The sequence below is a fragment of the Mastigoproctus giganteus genome, chromosome 2, assembly GCF_048544385.1.
Source record: "Mastigoproctus giganteus isolate SK-2022 chromosome 2, ASM4854438v1, whole genome shotgun sequence".
In the NCBI taxonomy this organism is placed as follows: Eukaryota; Metazoa; Arthropoda; class Arachnida; order Uropygi; family Thelyphonidae; genus Mastigoproctus; species Mastigoproctus giganteus.
Genome location: NC_143576.1, coordinates 191,570,486 through 191,585,505, shown reverse-complemented (window position 1 = coordinate 191,585,505; position 15,020 = coordinate 191,570,486). Strand labels below are relative to the sequence as shown.

Genomic DNA, 15,020 nt, shown 5'->3' with positions numbered 1-15,020 from the left:
TAATTTGTGTTTTCTTATCTACTTGTTTGGGATTTTTTTTTTTTTTTTTTTTTTTTTGCCAATGCAGAAAAAGCCTGTGGCTTCCTTGCACTATATGGCAAATACTATTACAGCTGTATAAGCATGTGTTTCCTGGGGAGGGGCCCAGTTGCTTCTCTTAAGGTCAGTTTTTTACAGTCCCAATCAAAGAAGCACCATTTAAGAAATCTCCAATCTTTGAAGGGATTAGAATCCAAAACTTTCCATACAACTGACAAGTCACAAACCACTATACAGTAATAGAGAATCACTGTTGACAACTTCTATCACATATAAATCTCAGTGAAAACTAAAATTTACCAAAGACAAATATGGGGGATGGCATTAAAAGGTTCATAGCTTCATACAGAAGTAATGACAATAAAAATGTGAATCTAGTTTCAATTTTATCATGTTTTGCTTGAGAACATGCTGTACCATTGAATTTTTTTTTTTTTTTTTTTTTCCCCCTCAGTGTACAAATCTGAACATCATGCCATCCATCAAAAGATACTTGCAGAAGAAAAAGGGTTTAATGCTGAAAGAAATCAATGATAATGTGGTTTACACTTTGGATACATCTACTCCATCATATGCTAGGATGGAAATGAGCAGCAGAATTCAAACAGAGAAGATCAGCATTAGCATAGTAGTGGCATATGATGCAAGAAAGCAAGATCAGCATCAGCCAAAAAAAAAAAAAAAAACTCTTCCCATTCCACCTATCCATTCTTTCCAAAACTTTGTCCAGTTCTTCTTTAAATCTATTTAAGCAATAAACTTCCACAACGACAGATGGAAGTTTGTCCCAGCAATCTTCCACTCACTGGCGAGAGAGAGAGAGAGGAGTGGAGTGGAGTAGAGTGCAGTAGAGATAATTCTTGCAGTGGGGAACTGACAATAGCTAACTGCCAAGAAACCACTGATGCAATACATAATATATAGTGATGACTATATGTCAGAATAGTAGTCATAATATATTGATGACTAGATGTCACAGTACATGCAAATTGTGGCCACTTTAATCATTAATTCATTATTAACAGCAACACTGCATTTTTCATTAATTTAATCAATTTTTTTGGACATTAAACTCAGACACAATACAATTTCAATCAATGAAAACATCACAATATTATAATAACATTAGTATGAAAAAACAAAAACATATCAACAATGTTTTGTTTTAATTCTCATGCCATCAATAGTTGAATTAAAGTACAACAGACTCCAATTATCTGGAAGCAGATTAACCAGGTTGCAGACTTAAAGCAACTTTTGGCCTACAGAAATCTATAACAAGAAGAAATATGCTGAATCTGTTATAGGTATTGCTCGTTTACATTCTGTAATATCCTGTAGACAAGACCTTTGAATTTCAAAGGAAGTAACATCCCCTCCTTTGCTTTCTGCTAGCTCACCCTAGTCATGCATCAGTAATCCTCCAGTTTTACACTGGTATGGTTAATTTTAAGTCTTCTTTTTATCTGAGTCCATGTGCACCAATCATGTTAAAATGGAAAAGGGCTGTTCTTTTCATTGAACAAAAACTTCTGGTCATCAATAAAACTGACAAAAAATGATAAAGTGCCAATTTTAATGAGCATCTACTTGACTACATGGAGCATTTACCATGGGAAAAAACAAATTTCATTGTTTTCCTTTTCAAAAAATATGCACACAGTAATTTTATGTCAAATCTAACTCTGTAGTATATTTTTATAAATATGAATGTGGCATTTATGTAAAAAAATTTACATTTTTGACATACTGAGAAATTTTCCTTTCTTTTTTATGGAATGGTGGGTTGTCAACCATGGAAAAAATTTTTCTACAGATGGCTGTATTGTCTTTTGTGCTGTTTTTTGCAGAAAGAACATTTTGTGCAGAAAAAATTCCAGATAAGTCAACGTTTGAAAACAACATTGTACATTTTTGGCTAAAAAAACAGAAAAAGGAAGGAAAGACTACTAAATCAGTTGCTTTCAACCAAGACATGTACCTCAAGAGAAGAGAAAAATAATCTTTCAAAGGATATTATCCCACTTTGGCAAGCAACAACATACTTTTCAATAAGTTAAACTATTCAGTTTGATATGTGGGAAATTAGTTGTACAACCTTCTCATTTGCATTTACTTACTTGTAAGTTGTTAAAAACATGACTCACTCCACAACTATAAAATTTGTGAATGATTCTCTGTAGCTACTACCAGACAAAGAATCGATTAATGGATTAAAAATTTGTATTTTTCTTAGTGACTCTGCTCCATAAAAAAAAAAAAAAAAAAAAACAGCTTCTACAATACAGGTTGTGTATCTAAAACAAATCCTAATGTAAAAAAGATCTTCAAAAAAGCCCCTACTAGCTTTGTAGTGCCTTTTTTTTTTTTTTTTTTTTTATAAAGAGGTAAAAGATGACTGGGTTACACAGAGATAAGCAACCTGATCTTCCTCTTCTAACATAGTCTATTTGGATATGGTTACATGCAGTATTATTTAATGCCCAAAAACTCTGATTCTACAAAAAAGTTTTGATATTGTGGATATGGCAACTATTGGCACTGTTAAGGCAAATCTTTTGGTTAGATTCTTTGGTTAGAAAACATTTGCTGTTCATCGACACTTTGCTCGATTACCTAATTCTATAACCAAACTTGGGGCATGGGGGCTTTCTCTGAGCAACTGAAGTGGTAGAGAAAGTTCAATTAAAAATTTCAGTCATCCCTGGAGACATGGGAGAGAAAATAATAAATTTAATAATGATTTCATATTTTAAGGAAAATAGATATCTTTGTTAAATGATGGGAAATAGAAACAGATGATAGAAATGAAAAAGAACTTCTATAAGTTATTTACACTGATCTGAAAAATCATTCTCTGATTTTAAAATAATAATTTTGAATGATAAATGCTGCAAATTTTCAATTGACCATATTGAAAAATTCATTTTTGTTTACTGTAACAAAGGTTGTTCCATGTTTGAGTTGTAAGATGACCCTTATTCTAAAACTTTTAATTAATTTTGTTACTTTTAAATAATGAATACAAGGAAATTTTAATAAACTGGTAATAAATGTAAAAATTTTATTATACATAACACACATTTGGTGCATATTTTCATATATTTTATAAATATATATAAACCTACTTTTGGCTCAACTAGATATATAATATATATTTTTATATATATTTTCATGTATATATTGCCTTTTTTAGTGCAAATTATTTATTATTATTTTTATTTTTTTTTCTGGCACAACAGTTTGCAATGGACCATGCAATTTTCATGGCAGTATACAGGCTTGAACCTACAACCTCCTTACTTGTAGCTGTGTGTGACCAGTGGCCATTGGCAGCCCAAAATTAACAAAATAGCACAGGTTGTAGCCATTTCATATAAACAGGTATAAAACATTCTGAGAAAGGAACTGAGTTTATCAAATGCTTTTTGATAAAGCCAATTCCTTTTAGATGGTTTCCATGGCTTCTGAAAAATGGTAAATCCTGTCAAAATTATTTGCTAAGATTTATAATCATGGATGAAATATAGGTCTACCAATATTAGCTCAAGTCAAGGCAGCACTGCAAACAATAAAAAATCCGAGTTATGTAGTGGCATAGAGGCTTTTCAATAAGGATATCCTCGAATGGCAGAAAGTAGAATACGCATTCAAGAAAGGATATTTATAAAGGCAAAATCACATGTCACCTGGTGGAAACCTGTCATATGTGACTATTTGCAGTAAACAAAATAATGAACAAATGCCACAAGGAAGAGATATTCATCAACTGGTATTTCCTTGCTAGATTCTGATGTAGTATCCTGGTTACCTGGTCGAGTCTACGAGTGTATCCAGTCTCGGTGATCATCTTGCATCCTGCAGTGATGTGTTGGATTGTTTCTTAGCCAGGTGACATCATCAACATGTGGCATCTGAACTCCGGGTTCCTTGGCGATGTATTTTCTATAGTTTCTGGTGTTAATTACCTGGTCTTGGCTGACGAGCATGAATCCTTCAGTCTCGATGAAGAGCATCCCGCTTGTGAGCCATGCATTGGAAGCAATTTTATCTATGTGATCTTGATGGAGGTTACTGTAGTGTCTGCCATGGAGTTCCTCTGCCCATCTTTCTAGCTTTTTTTGTGCCATCCGGGTGGGAGTGGACCCCTCGCTTAGATTGAATGGGGTATACTGCTTGTCTATCTTTCTTATTATCTTCCTTACTGTGTGTTTCTGGAAGTAATCTTTCAGGTTATCCATCGCTGTTTTCTGTTGCTCAATGAGGTCTATTAGGCCTCTTCTGCTTCTTTCCGAGCTATTTTCAGTCTCTCCACGGCTGACTTAGGGTGATGTTGGTGGTCTTGATCATCACTGACCTTGTCTTTCTGATGACATCCTCCAGCTCGGTGTTAGTCCAATCTATGACCTAGAAGGAGTATGTTAACACTGGGACTGCACAGGTGTTTATGGCTTTAACTGTGTTCCCTCCATTCAGTTTTGCTTTCAGCAGGCTTCTAAGTCTCTGATGGTATTTTTCAGTCAGGCAGGCCTTGATTTCCTTGTGCTCTAACTGCTGAGCCTGCATCATCCCCAGGTATTTGTAGGTCTCTCCCTATGTCACAGCTTTGATCTCTTTACCCGTCTGAAACTGGTAGTTTCGGTCGACTAATTTTCCCTGATGCAATCCATGGGTCTTGCATTTGTCAAGACCAAATTTCATCCTTACATCATTGCTGAACTCTTCAGTGATCTGGAGCAGTTGCTGGAGTTGCTTCTCGGTTGCTGCATAGAGCTTGATGTCATCCATATACATCAGGTGGATGAGGTTGTACAGGTTCTTCCTTCCTTCTTTGAGGTTATATCCGTACTTACTGCTGTTGAGCATGGTGGAAAGCAGGTTAAGTGCTAGAAAGAACTACAGTGGGCTCAGGACATCTCCCTGAAAGATCTCTCTCCTGGTGGGGATTGGTCGAATTTTGATGTTCGCAACCTTAATGGTGGTAGTCCATTTCACCATCATTGAACCTATAAAGTTTGTCCCTATGGGATTGACTTTGTAGATGTTCAGCATCTCTATTAGCCAGCCATAAGGCACGGAGTCAAAAGCCTTGCAGTAATTGATGTAGGCTGTGCTTATTGTTATTATTGACACTGATACCCCAATAAAACTGCTATAATGGGAAGAGGTATTGTCAACAAATTTGACAAATACCCCTCCTTACATGATAGAAGATGAGCTATTATTTTACTCTTGCATGGAATAATCACTATGGTTACTAAAAAGAAAAAGAACCCACTCTGTGATACACAGAGAAGACTAAAATAATATTTAATGCCCTGAAAACTTGTTGCAACTAGAACAGAACTATTAATGCCATGAACTAAATACTTCTTGGATACTGTCTTCACCAAAAAGTTGTGATTATATACTTAAGTTCCTGAATAACTTCTTGTTCCTCAGAGCTATATTTGATATTATATATAAAACTGATTTTTTTGGTTCCATATCGATAAGCTCATAATCTCTTTGAATAGCACGATACATAGGTATATTACATATGTCATATAGGAAATCAACCACCATCCTGCAAAGGTTGCTTAACTTTTTATGCAAAGAAATAAACAAGTAAAAATACACACTCAGGTTTCTTTTCCCATTCTCCAAGAATTTGAAAAGAATTATTTCACAAAATTGTTGTTGTGGAGAATTGTGAACTTTTACATAACCAAATTAACTACTAAGATGATTACCATATTTAATACCACTCACATACCATGTGAAATTAATAATATAGTTTATTAAGCTATTCACCTAAACTACTATACATAAAGGTGACGTTTCAGGCATCTTACCAATACCCACCATCAGATCATGCTGCTGACAGACTCCTCTTGTCGATAATCCTAGAAACCTGATGTGCATACCTGAGACCATCAGCAAAAGGAATCTGTCAGCAGCATAGTCTGATTATGGGTATCGGTAAGATGACTGAAACGTCAACTTAATGTACAGTAGTTTAGGTGAATAGCTTAATAAACTATATTATTAATTTCACATAGTATATGAGTGGTATCAAATATAGTAATAATCTTAATGGAAAGCAACCATGTAATGTTCATCCCCAACTATATTAAAACATATGAACTACATGAACTTATTCCCTTATTCTCATTTCCAGTAATGAAATAAATTAGCATTAGTAGAGGCATATGATGCAAGAAAGCAAGCTTAAACAGCATCAGCCCAAAAAAAAAAAAAAAAAATTCCCATTTCATCCATCCATTCCCTCCAAATTTTTGTCTAGTTCTGCCTTGAATTTATTTAAGCTATCAACTTCCACAACAACAACAGATGGAAGCCTATTCCAGCAATCAACTACCCACTGGCGAAAGGCAAACTTCCACACATCTATTCTACAACTGTCTTTCCTCAATTTGAATCTATGTCCCTCAGGTTCTTAATTTGAGCAAACAAGTATCCCATCAGCATTGAGCCTGCTTAAACCATTCAAGGCATTATACACCTCAATCAGATCACATCGCAGGTGCTTAGTCTCCAGATGCTACAACTTGCAGAACTTTAGCTTCTCTTGGTAAGAGCACCTCTTTGTTCCTCTCACCGATCTTGTTGCACTTCTCTGCACCCGTTCTAGCAACTCTACATATTTCCTAAAATGAGGACTCCAGACCTGTAAGCAGTACTCAAGGTGTGGCCTGACCACTGCCTTATACAAGGGGATGATCACTCCCTTATCCCTGCTAGAAAAATTCCTGTACATCATTAACAAGACACTATGAGCTACTCTTGCAGACCATCTGCACTGCTCAAAAAACTTCATATTTGCTTGCACAATTACCCCCAGGTCCTTTTCATTCTCTACCAGTCAGTGTAGTACCACACAGTTGATATGTTATTCTGGGGTTACTGCTTCCCATATGCAGTACTTTACATTTGTCAATGTTAAACTTTAGTTACCACCTCTCAGCCAATCTGCTCAATTTGAAGCCTGAAAAACAAGATGCATGGTATTTCAGAGACTGCTGGGAGCCATTGCGGTACAAGTAAACACATGGGTTGTGTTAGGGTAGCTAAGAATAGAAACAGGTGCAGGTATACTTGCGTGTACACCAATGCTAGGAGTTTGGTAAATAAATTTGATGAATTTGAGGTATTGCTCAAAACATCAAAGGCAGATATTGTTGGGATATCAGAGACGTGGTGTCACACAGATATAGGGGATGCAGAACTGCAATTTGGGGAGTACGTCTACAGAAAGGATAGACAGGATAGGAAGGGGGGAGGGGTTATGCTATTAGTTAAGAAACACATAAAAACCAAGGAAGTGAAGCCAGTTGACATCGCTGGACAGTGCATGTTGAGTCAGTTTGGTGTGACATAGGCATTGGGAGATCAAAATTGAGAGTAGGAGTGTGCTATAGGCCTAATGACTCTGATGAGTATAATAAGGAACTGTACAGGGAAATAGAGTGTGCCAGTAAATCAGAGAGTCTTATAACGGGAGATTTTAATTTCCCAGATATTGACTGGAATTTGGGGGCTGGTTACTCACACACTAGCAGGGCTTTTGTGGATTTATTGGATGATTGTTTTCTACATCAGCATGTTCGGGAGGCTACTAGAGGGAGTAATACTCTTGATTTGATTATCAGCAGTTATTCTTCATGCATTAAGAATCTGCAGATAAATGAACCACTAGGTGGCAGTGATCACAGTGTGCTGAAGTGGGAGTTACTGAAAGAGGTAACTACCATTAGGGGTAAAGGGAAGGGTTATTGCTTCCGTAAAGGCGACTACGATAGACTGAGACAGTATTTAAATTCTATACAGTGGGACCAACTGATGATGTTACCAACAGCAAATTCAAAATGGGAAGCATTCAAAGAACTTATCTTGGAAGCTACTAGGCTTTACATACCAACTAAGAAATATTGTTCAAGGTTTAGGCCAAAATGGATGTCAGATGAACTAATGAGACATATGGCAGAGAAGAAAAATGCATGGGATACTTACAAATTAACACATGACACAGAAGCCTATGATAGATACAAGTTGATATGCAACCAAGTTACAAAGGAGGTTAGGCAGGCGAAGGCAGATTACGAGAAATCCTTGGCAAGGGATGCAAAGAAAAACAGCAAAGAGTTCTTTACTTATGTAAACTCTAGAAGGAAGGGGATGAATCAGATTGGTCCACTTGATATTGATGGGTCAACTGTTGATGATCCTGCTCAGGTAGCTAACAAACTAAATGAATATTTTGCATCGACATTCACACATGAGGAGTTATTCAGCAAGGGGAATGCCAGAGGTGTATTGAACTCTAGCAGTCAGCTACAGAATCTTGAAATAACTGGGAGTAAAGTGGAGGAGAAACTGTTGAAGATAAACACAAGAAAGGCACCCTGGGGTGGATGGGATCTATCCAGTTATATTAAAGGAGGCAGCAAAGGAAGTAAGCAAACCTTAGCCATAATTATGAGAGCTTCCTTGGACTCAGGGGAGGTACCCATAGACTGGAAATGTGCAAATGTGACCCCAATTCACAAAGGAGGATCAAAGGCTGACACAAGTAATTATAGACCTGTGAGCTTAACTTCTGTTCCAGGAAAATTAATGGAGGCACTGGTTAAAGAAGCACTGCAGGATCATTTAGACAAGACTTCAGTTATAGCTCAGACACAGCATGGTTTTGTTAAGGGGAAGTCTTGCCTGACCAACTTGATTGGATACTATGATGCAGTCACAAAAGAACTGGATGCAGGGAATAACTTTGATATTATATACTTGGATCTTAGAAAGGCTTTTGATACTGTTGCACATGGAAGACTGCTACACAAATTGGAGCAGTGTGACATTGGAGGCAAATTGCTGCTATGGATAAAGGGGTGGTTGAGGGGGAGAAGACAGAGAGTGGTAATCAATGGACACTGCTCATCGTGGACTAATGTTATTAGTGGAGTCCCTCAGGGCTCAGTGTTGGGTCCATTATTGTTTTCTGTATTTATAAATGATATTGATGATGGTATATCAAGCTTAATGTCCAAGTTTGCAGATGATACAAAGGTTGGCAGGGTTGTCAAGGACACTTCTGACACTATGCTGCTGCAACAGGATCTGGAAAGGTTGAGCAGATGGGCTGAGAGGTGGCAAATGAAGTTTAACATTGACAAATGTAAAGTACTACACATGGGAAACAGCAACCCCAGAGCAACGTATCAACTCTGTGGTACTACACTGACAGTGGTAGAGAATGAAAGGGACTTGGGGGTGGTTGTGCAGGCAGATATGAAGTTCTCTGAGCAGTGCAGACGGGCTGCAAGAGTAGCTCATGGAGTATTGTCAATGATATACAGGAATTTTTCCAGCAGGGATAAGGAGGTGATTATTCCCTTGTATACGGCAATGGTCACAGGCCACACCTAGAGTACTGTATACAGGTCTGGAGGCCTCATTTCAAGAAGGATGTAGAGCTGCTGGAACGAGTACAGAGAAGGGCAACAAGATTAGTGAATGGAACAAAGGGGTGCTCTTACGAAGAAAGGCTTAAGTTTTGCAAATTACAGTGTCTGGAGACTAGGCACCAGCGAGGTGATCTGATAGAGGTGTATAAAGCCTTGAATGGTTTAAGCATGCTCAATGCTGATGGGATTCTTCCTCTAGCTCAGAAAAATCACCTGAGAGGGCATAAATTCAAATTGAGGAAAGACAGATGTAGGATAGACGTGCGGAAATTTGCCTTTAGCCAGCGGGTGGTTGGTTGGTGGAACAGACTGCCATCCCTTGTGGTGGAGGTTGATAGCCTAAATAAGTTTAAGGCTCAGCTGGACAGGTATTTTGAACGAACAGAGGGATGAAGTGGAAGTGGGTTTTTTTTTTTTTTTTTTTTTTTTTTGGCTGATGCTGCATAAGCTTGCTTTCTTGCATCAAATGCCTCTACTAATGCTAATGCTAATTTTTCTAGATCCTGTTGCAGTGGCGTACTGTCATTAGTGTCATGAACCCTGCCAACCTTCGTATTGTCTGCAAACATGGACATTAACTCTGATATACCTTCACCAACATCACTGATAAATACAGAAAAGAATAATGGGCACAACACTGAACCTTGGGGGACTCCACTAATAACACAAGTCCACGAAGAGCAGTGTCCATTAATTACTACCTCTCTATCTTCTCCCAATCAATCATCCCTATATCCATAGCAGCAATTTTCCCTTAATGCCAAACTGATTCAATCTGTACGGTAGCTTTCCATGTTGTTGTTGTTATTTGGTTTTTAGGAGCATTAGCAACTAAGGCCATATTTCTCCGGGGACAGGCGGTGGTCATTCCCTGGCCTTTCCACATCCTCCGTATTTGGTGGTCACGGGCTCGAACCCCAGTCTAATCAAGAAGCGTGTGCTACGCACTGCTGCTCCTGCCCACCTGGCTACGGAGGCGCCTTGCTTTCCACGTGCAACAGTATGAAAAGATTTCCTACAATCCAAGTATATAATATCAAAATTATTTTTTGCATCTAGTTCCTTTGTGACCACATTCCCCTCCCTGAATACCTCCTTATGTGTGACTGCAGATGCAAAATACTCATTCAGTTTTTCAGCTATCTGAGTAGGATCATCAACAGTCAAACCATCAATATCAAATGAACCAGTGTGATCCTTCCTTTATAGTTTACATAAGTAAAGAACTCTTTGCTGTTTTTTCTTTGCAACTTTTGCCAAGGATTTCTCGGAATCTGTCTTCGCCTGTCTAACCTCCATTGTCACTTGATCACAGACCAGCTTATATCTACCATAGTTTCTGTGTCACCTGATAGTTTATTGCATCCCATCCATTTTTCTTCTTTGCCTTGAGTCTCATTAGTTCATCTGAAATCCATTTAGGCCTAAATGTTGAAAAATATTTCTTAGTTGCTATGAAAAGCCTAGTAACTTCCAAGATTAATTCCTTGAATGCTTCCCATTTAGAATTTGCTGTTGGTAACATCATCAGTTGGTCCCACTGTAGAATTTAAAAACTGTCTGAGACCACTGTAGTGACCTTTATGAAAGCAAAAACCCTTTCTTCCTTTACCTCTGATGGTAGTTACATCTTTTAGTAAATCCCAGGTGCCTCCATTTCCAGGAGCAGCAGTGCGTAGCACATGCTTCTTGATTAGACCAGGGTTCGAGCCCATGACCACCAAATACGGAGGATGAGGAAAGGTCAGGGAATGACCACCGCATATCCCCGGAGCAATATGGCCTTAGTTGCTAATGCTGCTAAAAACAAAATAACAACAACAACAGTAAATCCCACATCAGCACACTGTGATCACTGTCACCTAGTGGTCCCTTTATCTGCACATTCTTAATGCATGAAGAATCACTGCTGATAATCAGATCAGGAGTATTACTCCCTCTGTTTGCCACTCGAACATGCTGAGGTAAAAAACAGTCATCCAATAAATCCACAAAAGCGTTTCTAGTGTGTGAGTGACAAACCTACGAAGCACACTGTGATCACTGTCACCTAGTGATCCCTTTATCTGCACATTCTTAATGCATGAAGAATCACTGCTGATAATCAGATCAGGAGTATTACTCCCTCTGTTTGCCACTCGAACATGCTGATGTAGAAAACAGTCATCCAATAAATCCACAAAAGTGTTTCTAGTGTGTGAGTGACAAACCTACAAGTTCCGTTCAATATCTGGGAAATTAAAATCCCCCATTATAAGACAATCTGATTTACTGGCCCACTCTATTTCTCTGTACAGTTGTTCACTGTACTCATCAGAGTCATTAGGCCTATAACATACTTCTACCCTCAAATTTGCTCTCCCAGTGCTTATGTGCACTGGAAGCAGAAATAAGAAGGTGATTATCCCCTTGTATTAGGCAATGGTCAGGCCACTCCTTGAGTACTGCATACAGATCTGAAGGCTTCATTTTAGGAAGGATGTAGAGTTGCTAGAACGAGTACAGAGAAGGGCAACAAGATTGGTGAGAGGAACAAATGGGTGCTCTTATGAGGAAAGACTTAAGTTCGGCAAATTGCAGTGTTTGGAGTCTAGGCAACTGCAAGGTGATCTGATTGAGGTGTATTAGGCCTTGAATGGTTTGAGCAGGTTCAATTCTGATTGGATTCTTCTGCTTGCTCAGATTAAGAACCTAAGGGGGGCATAGATTCAAACTGAGCAAAGACAGTTGTAGAATAGATGTGCGGAAGTTTGCCTTTAGCCACCGGGTAGTTGATTGCTGGAACAGACTTCCATCTGTTGTGGATGTTGATAGCTTCAACAAGGTTATACATGGTGCAATAGATTGCAGATGATAACTCTGTGCCAGTATGGAAACTGCTGCTGAAGTCAATACTACAGGAGAAGAGCAGAAATTCAAGGGAAGACATGCTGGTTTTCATCATTCGGAAGTGCCTATATCCAAGGTACAGAAGTTTCTTTCACAAGAATTTTTTGGCATGAGCATTTTTTTTTTTTTTTTGTTAGTTGTTGGCACATCGGCTTCTGTGGCCATAATGCATCTCCCAAAATTTTTGCATTTTACTGTGATCCAAGCCCGAGGCGGGATTCGAACCTATGACCTTTGGGTTGCCAGGCAGACACTTTACCCACCTGGCTAGCCCGGTCAGCACATGAGTTTGTATAAAACTTCCAATGTTCAAGCTCTTTAAGCAGACTATGGCACGAATCTTGACTACACTGCAATTTCTTGCCAAGTTGAAAGAACCAGGTGAATAATAAAATCTTTATATCCTGTGGATAGATGAAGCATATCAATTAGTAAAAACATCACATAAAATAGTATAATTTTATCAGAACCGAACAAATATTTCAGTAATAAAATTTGCCTTTAATATAGTATTTAGTATTAGCCATACAGTGCAAGGAAGCTAGAGGCTTTTGCTGCATCAGCCAAAAATAAATAAATAAATAAAATAAATTTTAAAAAAGTAGATAAGAAAATGAAAATTATGCACTTCCCTCCTCATGTAGGTAACTATTCAGTTGACCTTTGAATTTCTTCAAAGGTACAAAAAATGCAGGTCAGGTTTGGGTGCAGTTCCAGTTACTGTCAGTGCATGTTGGGTGCAGATTTAATACAATGAACCCACGCAGAATTTTTTATGGTACTTGTTTGTTATTTGGTTTTTAGGAGCATTAGCAACTACGGCCATATTGCTCCGAGGATATGCGGTGGTCATTCCCTGACCTTTCCGCATCCTCCGTATTTGGTGGTCATGGGCTCGAATCCCGGTCTAATCAAGAAGTGTGTGCTACGCACTGCTGCTCCTGCCCACCTGGCTACGGAGGTGCCATTTTTATGGTACTACAAGTTATTATCTACACAAGTTACACCTACTCTGCAGGATTGACAAGCAATGCATAAACTTATCATCATGCAAGGTGGTACTCTACTAAACCAACATTTCCCTGACAGAACAATTTCTGTTCACTTTTTGTGCACTTTTTTTTTTTTTTTTTTTGGTAGTTGTTGGCGCATCGGCTTCTGTGGCCATAATGCACCTCCCAAGGTTTTTGCAGTACTTTGATCGAAGCCCGAGGCGGGATTCGAACCATATGCGACCTTTGGGTTGCCAGGCAGGCACTTTACCCACCCGGCTAGCCCGGTCGGCTTTTGTGCATGTGGCCTACAAGGTAACCAGATTTAACATAAGCAAATTTCTAATTATGGGATACCTAAAAAAAGCCCACAACTTTACAGAGTTTTCCAAAACAATCCCACCAGACCTGCTTTGACAAACATTCCATGCAAAATGCTCTCATTAGCTATTTTCATTTACTATCAGCTATATGCATAATGTAGATGTTAACAGTCTTCATTATCCAAGGAACGTTGTAAAGTTTGTAACAGTAATAAAGTTTTCTGACAGTCATTTTGTTGGCATATTTTGCATGTTTGTTTATTTGTCCTAATATTAGATCACGTATCTGGTGGCAGCAAACTTAAACTATGCAATTGTAATGTTGAATATGTCAATATCGCAGGACAATATGTCCTGCTATTAGTCATTTTGTGCCTGGTGGGATGAACTCAATAATCATGATAATCACAAGTGGCAAAAATTTTATATGCCACATTTGGGAAAAAATAGCAGCTAGCAACCAGTTGCAATTAGGAACATATGAGAGATATACATAACAGTTTTTGACACCAGGAAATAATCTGTTTCAAAAAGCCACAGCAAAGTTTCCTGTAGGTAACTTTGCTGTGGCATATAACTTTGTGCATATGTCTTCAAAACTTTTGAAAAATGCTATTATGGTTGAATAAGTAGCAGATTTAACGAGAATTTTTCATTGGTCCTACTAGTCTTATTATAACAACTCAACCCTATTCATGACATAAAAATTCATTTATGCAGTTAGAATTCCAAACATAATAGATTAAAATAGTAATAATGTGCTCAACAATGTAAAAAAATATCTTTAGCATAATTATATATTCTGACATTCTCACATGCATGCATGCATGCATGCACACACATGCTTTCATTAGACTACTACCTGGCAAGAGAGGATGTAGCATATCATCATGCGTGGCAGTACACGGTGAACCAGCCTTCAGCAGAATTTCCATAGAGTCTTGGTCCTCTTTAACTACAGCATATGAAAGAGCTGTTTCATAGGAGGGTAGCCTTAGACTACTTAGCTTGGAATCCTGTGGCAATGACTGTTCATAAACACTGTCTGCTGGGAACCCAGATTTAAGTAGCAATTGCAAACACCTGTGGCTAAAAATTGATAGCACCAATCTTAGTAATGCAGAATGGATATCATACACTACTACTCAAAATTTAAAGAAAGTTAATGACCAAATAAAAAAATTAATTAAACTTGCATTGAGAAGGCATGGAATTATTACTAAGTAGGCTTAGTAAAGATACTTTACCATATGAAGTATTTAATTTCTAGAAATTGGTAAAATATTGAGCACTTAAACCTGCGTGGAGTGTAA

The 15,020-nt window shown here is 38.0% G+C and overlaps 1 protein-coding gene across 1 annotated transcript in view; it reads right to left on the bottom strand.

The window, feature by feature from the left end:
• LOC150089862 (ankyrin repeat and SOCS box protein 14-like) overlaps positions 1–15,020 on the bottom strand; it is a 119,439-nt gene that overhangs the window by 11,895 nt on the left and 92,524 nt on the right. The window contains exon 7 of the mRNA XM_090368868.1: positions 14,570–14,796. Within this exon, the coding sequence (XP_090224994.1) occupies positions 14,570–14,796 (227 nt within the window). The remainder of the gene's footprint in view (positions 1–14,569; positions 14,797–15,020) is intronic.